Here is a 9,755-nt window from a genome sequence, read left to right on the forward strand (position 1 = left end):
AACTCTTGATTGATGTCTTTCTGTTGTCATTGTTAGATCACTCTGTTTTGAAGTTTCAAATACGAATTGTTTTTAATGATGGAAATCCACAAGCTAGAAATGACTAGATTGCTTTAAGACATGGTATCTAATGGGGCTTTCCTCTTATTTGTTCTATTGAAATACGCTGCTTGTATACACGTATGCATGTAGTTTCATGCAATGAGGATATCCCCAAAGAATTCTTGCTCTAGTCTGGAAAAGGAATATAAAAAATTGGTTGATGCTACCTTTAAGTTCCAATTGAATGGATTTGTAAGACTACAAACTAAACTGATAAGTCATGCCTTCTCTTTTCAGTTTGATATATTCAACCCAAAGGTCAATGGAAATGATTTTAAAAGTGCTTGGTTGTACTATTTTATACTTCTCTGGTATTAAATATTGTTAACTGATTAAACATTAATGGAAACAACATTTGAGGCCTAAAGTCTCCAAGGATCCTTAAGCCTTTAGCATAATGGCTGAATATCTTCAATTCATTCCAGCATTGTAAACTAGCATGATTTTTAAATTACAATCAAAATGATGTCCGAAAAGAAATAGAAAAATTAAGAAGCATTTAAGCTGCTAAGAAAAACATTTTCCATTTGTACCATTTGCTTAAATAGAATCAAGCATGGGAGGGGAGGAATATTACAAAACATTTCTTAAGCCAAGAGACCATGCTTCCCAGTGGAATATGGCCAGGCTTACTTTGCAAAATACACTTTAAAATGAACTAAATATACTTTTTGTTTTTATTCACTGGGTATTTATGTATCATGGACTGGGCATGATTGTTCCCTCAATTAGCAAAGAAGTAAAGTCAGTCATCAACCAAGACAGCTTTGCAAATAGTTTGTTGATTTTTTAAAATATATTAGAGCACTAAGCTTCTTTACCCAACTCCAGTTTTTCACCTAAGACAATTAAAAGAAGTATATTCACAAAATCAAATTCCAAAGTTAAAGGAGTTTATAATTTAAGCTCCTTGAGATTAGGAATGGTTTATTTCCTTCTTTCCTTCCTTCCTTCCTTCCTTTTTTCCTTCCTCCTTCCCTCCTTGTTTTAATTCATACTAAGTGCAGTGCTTGGCATACAGTAGGTACTTAGTCATTGTTTGATGACTGATTGACCAGTGGCCATCTCCTACAATTTATACCAGAAAGAAATCCCCATCTGGTTGTCATACAGCCTTTCCTTGAACTCCACACAGGATCACTCACTACCTCCTAAGGCATCCTATTCTACTTTGGGTGAGTAACAGTTATTAAGAAATTCTCATAGACACATCCACTATGTAGGGTAGAACACTGTAGACTATGATTTCATTTTGAACATTAAAGGTCTAACTTGAACTACCTCTGTGCATTCTGTGAGGCTGCCTCATCTCATTTGACATTTGTTATCTCCTATATTAGAATCTCATATCCCCAAAACACTTCATTTTCTCCTGCCTCTAAGAGGCTCCCCATCTTATCTATCACCCTAATATTTCTATTATCCCTGGTATCCACATCAAAAGCCGGAATATGCATCTCACTTCTACCTTTTCAATTGACTCCTGTTCTCCTCCTCTACTGATACATATTGTCTTCTTTTTGTTATTCCTTATAAAAATCTCATCCTATGGAAGTAAAATTCCCCTCTTTTACTATAGCTGTTTTTAAGTTCTTCTTTCCCTTTATTCACCTTAACTAAAAATCAGTCAAGGAGGAAGTCCCATCATCTACTATTGTCTCCTACATAGACTAAATCTTTTCCTATTTTCCTGATCAAAATGATGCAATGACTTTCTCCTCATTTCATAATACCATTTCTTAGAACCATAGACTACCATCAAGCGGATTCCATGACATTATGCAAATTATTGCTGATATTAACTACTGTCTCTTAAAACCCGATACATTGTTTCCAAAGGACCTCGGAACCTAATTAACATTCTTCTACTCAGACTCTTTGACTTTGTGTTTTAAATCTCACTTTGCTTGTGAGGTAATGTGTTACAGTGGAAAGAATGCTGAATTTGTAATAAGAGGACCTGACTTCTGTCAGATATTACTCATGTGACCTTGGCAATTCACTGAACTTCTGTTCCTCATTTTTCTCACTTTATAAATGAAGGGATTAGATTGCATGGTTTCCAAGGTTCACTGCACCTCTGAATCTATAATCTCCAGGCTTCTGCATTATGGTGACCGACCACATAAAAGAGTGGCCCGTCTTAAGCCTCATTATCATCAGTTTTATCTTCAAGATATAACTAATATCCCCAACTCTAACCACAGCTCCCTTACTTGACATTTTTTCCCCTCATTTCTCTTACCATACTCAACCTGATCCCTGGCCCCTTAATCAATCAATCAGTCACTCAGTACTTACTATATGCACTGTGCTAAGGACTGCAGATGTAAAGAAAAGGAAAAAATACTGTCCCTGCCTTCACAGAACTCACATTCTAACAGGAGATTCAAAGAGTTATTCAAGAGGATGAGGGAGAATTCTCCATCCAGTTCAATACAGATTTACAGTTTTTAACTTTAACCTGTTCCTCATTACTTCTTATAATTCATTTTACTCATCACTCATTGACTCCCTAGCAAAAGAGTTCAATTTTAAAATCATTAAACAGTAGAATGCAAGTTCATTGAGATAGAAACTGTTTTGTTTTTGTCTTTATCTGTAATACCTATCATAATGTTTCCCATATACAAGGAATTAAATAAATGAATGTTGAACCTAACTGAAGTACTTAATATCTGAATAAAACTGCATAAGGTATTGTGGATACAAGGATGGAAAAAGGCTCATTGCCCTTAATCAATAAGCACTGAAATAGAGTTCAGTCACTGTCCTCAGTTATTCAACAAGTGCTGGAACTGTTTTCAAGCACTATCCGGGGTGATGGAAATACAAAGACAAGAAATTTACATTTTAATACTCTAATGTTTATAGTATGTAAAGATGGAAGATATCTTAAATATTAGCTAGTATGACACATTTGCTTTCAGATCAGGAAACTGAAACCACAAAGGATTTAAATGATTTCCCCAAGTTCTCATAAGCAGTAAATGAAAAAGCTAACTCTAATATAACACTAGAATTATTTCATGACTCTTTTTGTTTCTTCACAGCTTCCTTTCCTTCTGTATTCAAATATGTTCAAGTTATTTTTATATCTTCACTTGACTCTCCAATAATCCCATATCTTCAATTGTCTACATCTTCATTTCAATAGTCTACTCATTGTCTCATTAAATTCAGCATTTTCAAAGCTAAATTCACTGTTTCCTCTCTTTTTACCAATAAAACTTGCTCTCGGGGTTAGAAACTTTGGTGGCATCTTTATTTTCCTATTCTTCTTCATATCTTTTATCTGTTATCCTTCACTCTTACTTAATGACCAGTTTATCTCTTTTCCCCTTATTATGAAAGTCCTAAATGATTTTTTATATCACTTTTTATTTTAATTTCTTATACTATTCTATAGCCTACTGTGCATCTTTTTATTGTATTACCCTTTAGGTCCATTGAAATTCTAGGCGTATAGTAATCTATTATTAGTATCAATATCATGTAACTGGGAGATTACTGGTAGCAGTCATATAATAATTTTTCAAGTTCTCTCTAAGAGTTCCCATTTGATGGGAATGGGTCCCACATGTACAAAAATATAGCAGATCTCTTTGTGGTGGCTAAGAACTGGAAATTGAAGTGATGCCCATCAATTGGGGGATGGCTGAACAAGTTGTGGTATATGAATGTAATGGAATACTATTGTGCTATAAAAAATGATGAACAGGAAGACTTCAGAGAGGCCTGGAAAGACTTATATGAGCTGATGCTGAGTGAAAGGAGCAGAACCAGGAGAACTTGATACACAGCAACAACCACAGTGTGCAAGAGTTTTTTCTGGTACACTTGGAACTTCATTGCAATGCAAGGACTTTAAAAAAAAAATTCCCGATGGTCTTTTAAGGCAAAATGCCTTCCACATCCAGAAAAAGAACTGTGGAATTCAATTGCAGAATGTAGCAGATCATTTTCTTTTGTATTACGTTTTGGTTTGTTATGATTTCTCCCATTCATTTCAATTCTTCTATGCAGCATGACTGTGGTGAAAATTGTATTTAACAGGAATGTATGTGTAGAACCTATGTAAAATTGTATGCCATCTCCAGGAGGGAGAGGAAAGGTAGAGGGGAGGGAGAGAAAAAGAAATCTAAGTTATATGGTAGTGATTGTGGAACACTGAAAATAAATAAAATTAATAAAATAAAAACAAAAAAAGAGTTCCCATTTGATCATCAAAAGTTATTTTATCTACTCTTTTATTAATTCTGTAAATACAAAGTTATGCTACATACATATTGTATGTTGTCTTTGACAGCAACATTGACCTATTACCTGTCTCACTCTATGACTTTTACATGTTTGGAGCCTTTTTCCCTATTAGCCTTGTCTATAATAAATTGGGACTGAGGTATTAAGCTCACCTAATATCTAGAAGGAATATAGTTCTATAGTAAGATTACCTAAAAAGTTCCTTATAGGAGTAGAAGACCCTTAATGTCTTAGCATATGGGGTACCTCTACAGGTCATGAAAATTTGTGGCTGTCCTAAAAATAAATGCAGAACTGGTATGTTATAAAAAAGAATAGTTCAAATTCTCTTAGTATATGTCAGTATAGGGTTAGAACCATAGAAGAACATAAAATAGATGTTCCAGTCTCTCATCCCAGATTTTTGGGGAGTCTGGTATAATCTGAAGTTTGATCTTGATTATCATATCAGTAAGATTCAACATCAGAGATACAGCAGACCAGTCTCCTTAGAGAGGTCCCTGCAAACCTCTCATAGGTTACCTAAGTTTTGCAAGTCAATCAAATCAATCAGTCAATAAGCATTTATTAATAAAGTTCCTGACAATTTGCTAGATATTAGTGGTTTAAAGTCAAAAATGAAATTGTCCTTGCCTTTAATGGTTTATATTCTATCAAAGGAGGCCACATTCACATATATAAATTTATACAAGGTAATTTTATTGGGGAAAAGTAAGTATAAGGGTGGGTCAGGAAATTTTGTCTCATACAAGAAGTGTAACTTGAGCTGATTTTTGAAGGAATTTAGAGATTTGGGGGTGTGGGGGAAAGAGGAAGATATTCTAGACATGAAAAGCATACCTATATAAAAGTATGAAGGCAAAAGATGAAATGCTGTGTATAATAAATAATAATAAGACCAGTATTGTGTATGAGGAGAAGAATTAGAAGAACTAAAAAAGTGGATAGGAACCTGGTTGTGAAGATCTTAAAGGAGTTTGTATTTGATCCTAGAAGTAATGGAAAAACACTGGAGTTAATTGATGAGGAGTGACATAATCAGACCCATGCTTTAAGAACATCACTTAGGTAGCTTTATGAAGGATGAAATAGAGAGAGAAAGGAAACCTGAGTCAGGATGACTAATTAGGTGACTACTACAATAGTCCAAGAGATAGGTGACCTGAGGTTTTAGCCATTTGAGGGGTATATAAAGGGACAGATTGAGAGATGCTGTAGAAGTAGATATTACATAACTTGGCGAATTTTTGCCTATCTTGGGTGAAAGAGAGTGAGGAAATGAATGATGACTTTGAGGCTGTGAACTTGTTGTTCCTGGAAGAATAGGAGGTCTCTTGACAGATTTCAGGAAGCTCAGAAGTGTGTTGGGTTTTGGAGGGAAGGGCATGATGAGGGGTTTTTGTTTTCTTTTCTTTTGGTTTGATTTTTGATGTTGAATTTGAGATCATGATGTAGTATCTAATGTTTTTGTCCACTGGATATTTAATTATGTGGAACTGGAGCTTGGGAGAGAAAATAAGGCTAGATATATGAATCTGGCAGGCATCTGTGTAGAGATGGTATCTGAGGAGGGAGAGACAGACAGAGGGGCAGTAGGGAAGAGCCATGAGATATATGCACAGTTAAATGGTTTCCAGTATCACTAGCACCCACGGCACAAGTCTGAACAGCCTTCCACAACAAACTAACTCTATGTGTGATTATGGGCCAGTCTCTTGATCTCTCTGGGTTTCAGTTTTCTCATACAGAAATAAAGATGAGGGTTGAAGGGGCAGGCATGGTAGACTAGATTGTCTCTGAGGTTTCTCCTAGCTCTAAAATTCCATAATCCTTTTCCTTGATATGTAGCAAATGAAGGAGAAGGCCATTTGATAAATAGTTTAGCTACAGCAAAGTGTGACATATTGTTTAAGTTAAGCAGAAGTGCCCGAGAGCAAAGGCAAAGAAAGTGTGTTATAATACATAGCTTAATAGTTGGAGAGGGCACCTTGAACACCCTTATGCATTAACTCTAACACCTATCTTCAGGGGCAAGCTCTCTCTAGCAGACAGGCTAATGGCATTTGACTATCACTGAAATGAAAGACATAAAAGGAGAGAGAAAAAGCTGGAAATGACGATGCAGGGATTTAAGATCCTATGAAGCTGGAGTAGTCAGGGCATAGATAATATTCTGAGCTCTGGCTGAGGGTCATTTAAGAAATTAGATTCTAAATGTTGATTACTGTATATACGACATACAAAAAGGAAGGATATCATCCCCACTGCTCCTAAAATGCTACACTTGGGGACAGTAGGAACTAGCATTTTAGCATGTAACCAAGACTTCACTTGCAGAAAGCTTCCACAAACAATTGCAAAGATCTACTGAGCCTGCTCCAAGTACAAGTAAGGAATGGTTTATTTTAGCCAGTTGGTATTATAATTCTGCTGAAGGTCAATGCTATTCAGAGGTAAAGAACTAAGGACACGTGTCTCTAAATACCATGCACAGGGCTGGAGTTGTGGTTATCATGTAGAGCCTTCTCCAAGAATAAACCAAATAGAACGTGAGTCGTATATCAAACAGATTAATAAGCATTTATTCAACTCTTCCAAAATGCTGGACTTCAGGTTGGGAAAACCTGGGCTCAAATCTCCCCTTAGATACATACTAGCTTTATGACTCAGTTTTCTCATATATAAAATGTGGATTATAATGTATGTAGTAACTAAAAAAGATTTTTTTAATGCTCAGAGGAAATGACATGTAAAGGGTTTTTGCAAATTTTAAATTCCTGTATAAATTGCTTTATAAATGTTGGTCCTCAAACAATAGAAGAAACAAAATAACACAAAACTGTTCACATTCAGCCTCCAAATTCTAAATGGTAGATTGAATAATGTTAAATTTTGGTGTCTTTTAAATTACAAGGCATAAAACATTTGGAAAATGCAAATGATTATTTCTTAGATTCTCATGACAATTTCCAGCTACAAGCTTGCAAAGAAAAATAAGGAACTGAAAATTTGACCCTGGCCTAATAACCTCACAAAGAGCTAAGACCACAAACCTCCTATTTCACCAGCTCCTCTGGCCAACACTCCAATCTGGAAACTGTCGAGCACTAAGGACCACCTGTTTCATTTTCTTCTAACTGCCAGAAGCAAATTAGAGATAGATGAGCTCTGAACTCTGAAACTTAAAAGCTATATTAAATGTGTTCTCATTTTTCTAAAGAATGGAGGTGACGTCTTTCCTTTAGCAGATTTCTTCCTTATCAGTGGGCAAGGAATTTGGATTTTTGGAAACTAAACTATGTCTCCTCTCTCTCTCTCTCTCTCTCTCTCTCTCTCTCTCTCTCTCTCTCTCTCTCTCTCTCTCTCTCTCTCTCTCTCCCTCCCTCTCCCTCTCCTCTCTCTCTCTCTCATTGATCTAAAGTAATTTTGTTTTACTATAAAAATATTCAGCTGAATGTTCAACGGAATATAAAATATACCAAGACTATTTTAGACTAAGCATATTTTCATGTTTGTGTGACTACACAAGGTATTCCGAAAGCCTTAGTATAATTTTAAACAATTAATGATTTTAAACTATTAATATTTTAAATTGCACTAAGACTTTTGTATATATTTATATACACATATGTAGGAAGATACATACATATTTTTATATATGATAAGCTACAAGAAAAGAAGTAAAATGCTAATCTTGAATTAACTCAGCTGTGTATATGTACATATATGTATATGTACACACGTGTCTGTGTGTGTTTAAAAACAAGATATCTTCAAGGATAAATATTAAGCCTAATTGTTTAAGTTTAGCATAAACTCCACCCACTCTCATGGAAGGTTCATACTCAGGCACCTACTCTCATATTACAGATACAGAGCTATTTATAGAATTGGGGGCCAATAAGTTTTTTAACCAGTAGGCCCACCGGCCAGCCCTTAACAGTTCCCCCACAACAAAGCAGACACGTATAGAACCCTTCCCATCTCACCCCCACAACAAAGTCCCCTGAGGCCCCAGCCCCCTACACAATCACAAACAACATACACCACGCTGTGTATTCCAGTCTGAAAATGGCAGGGGCCTCTTTCCATCTGTTGTACATCAATTCAGTGCATCTGTCATATTCAAGATCTCCCTACAGTTGTGTTAGAAAATGGTTACAGTACCTTCTGCTGTGATCTCAGTCATGGTGGCAGGGGTGAGTGTTAGTTTAAAAAAGTGCTGTTAAGATGGCAGTCTGAAGAATGCTTCAGGGTCCTGGAGCTGGCCCAGCCAGAGGGTGCACTGTTCACTTGTGGGGGGCCCCTGCTTTTTTCCTTGCTGTTCTAGCTGCTTCTTGGGGCTTCGTTGAACTTTGGGTCTCTTCTGCACAGTTCTCCCCCCGGAAACAACCTGAACCCTCTTCTAGGCAGTGACTTTAACTCATGCAAAAAGTATCAGCTTCGAACAAAAATAGCCCTGCCTGCCTCCCTCGGACTTGGCACTGCTGAGACCCCCCCACCCCCACCTCCACACACATCCACACACCCGGGAGCACAAGCACACCAGCTCTCCAGTGCCAAAGGGGAGCAACCAAGCCGAGAGATGGAAAGATCCCGGGCACCAACAGATGCACACGTGCTCACACACAGGCAAAATAACTAGGAAGAAGCAGGCAAACCCCCACAGCAATCCCAGGATAATTACAGATCTTTGGGGTCTGTGTCACAGAAAACAAAATGTGTTGAGAGTAACCTTATCCACAGGAGCTCAGGTTTATTCTTAGTGCACTCAATGCCGGGTACATTCTCCCTTTCCTTATTTGGGCTGGGGAGGGTCCCTTGCTGTCTCCCGGAGCCAAAGGGGAGGACAGACTTAGGTAATTCTCTCCAATGTGAATCTCTGTCTGTCCCAGCTCCCCTTGGTGACTCTACTTATTAATGCAAGGTCACATTTGTCAGCACAGCTACTAAGACCTGTAGCTTCCTCAAGTTAATAGTTTCACATGGGAGAAAGTGGCTGTCAAATACTGAAAGAAAATAATAATCATAACCCACAGCTTTTGAATTTACTAGACCATGAGTAGAGAAACTGCTACCTCCCTCAAGGCCACATGTGGCCCTCTAGGTCCTCAAGTATGGCCCATTGACTGAATCCAAACTTCACAGAACAAAAGTTTGGATTCAGTCAAAGGGCTGATGTCGGTTTGTTCTGTGAAGTTTGGATTCAGTCAAAAGACTATACTTGAGGACCTAGAGGGCCACATGTGGCCTTGAGGCCACAGATTCCACACCCTTGTACCATACAATACTGGGGGACCCATGCATTCTAAACATTTATGTGCAATAAAAAACTTTGCAGAAAACTTAAATCTCTTGCAGTCATCTTGGTGGAGGGAAGGTGGAGAGAG

At 37.2% G+C, this 9,755-nt stretch overlaps 1 protein-coding gene across 15 annotated transcripts in view; it reads right to left on the reverse strand.

Moving 5' to 3' along the window:
- Nucleotides 1–9,132, reverse strand: part of TRDN (triadin) — a 561,781-nt gene extending 552,649 nt beyond the window's left edge. For 14 of the 15 annotated variants that reach the window (XM_072643208.1, XM_072643207.1, XM_072643206.1 and 11 more), the window contains exon 1: nt 8,533–9,132. In XM_072643208.1, coding sequence (XP_072499309.1) covers nt 8,533–8,554 — 22 coding nt within the window. In that variant the 5' untranslated portion in view covers nt 8,555–9,132. The remainder of the gene's footprint in view (nt 1–8,532) is intronic. The other variant, XM_072643199.1, reaches the window with a different exon arrangement.
- Between the last annotated feature and the right edge of the window lie 623 nt (nt 9,133–9,755).

This window comes from Notamacropus eugenii, chromosome 2, assembly GCF_028372415.1.
Source record: "Notamacropus eugenii isolate mMacEug1 chromosome 2, mMacEug1.pri_v2, whole genome shotgun sequence".
Taxonomy (NCBI): Eukaryota; Metazoa; Chordata; class Mammalia; order Diprotodontia; family Macropodidae; genus Notamacropus; species Notamacropus eugenii.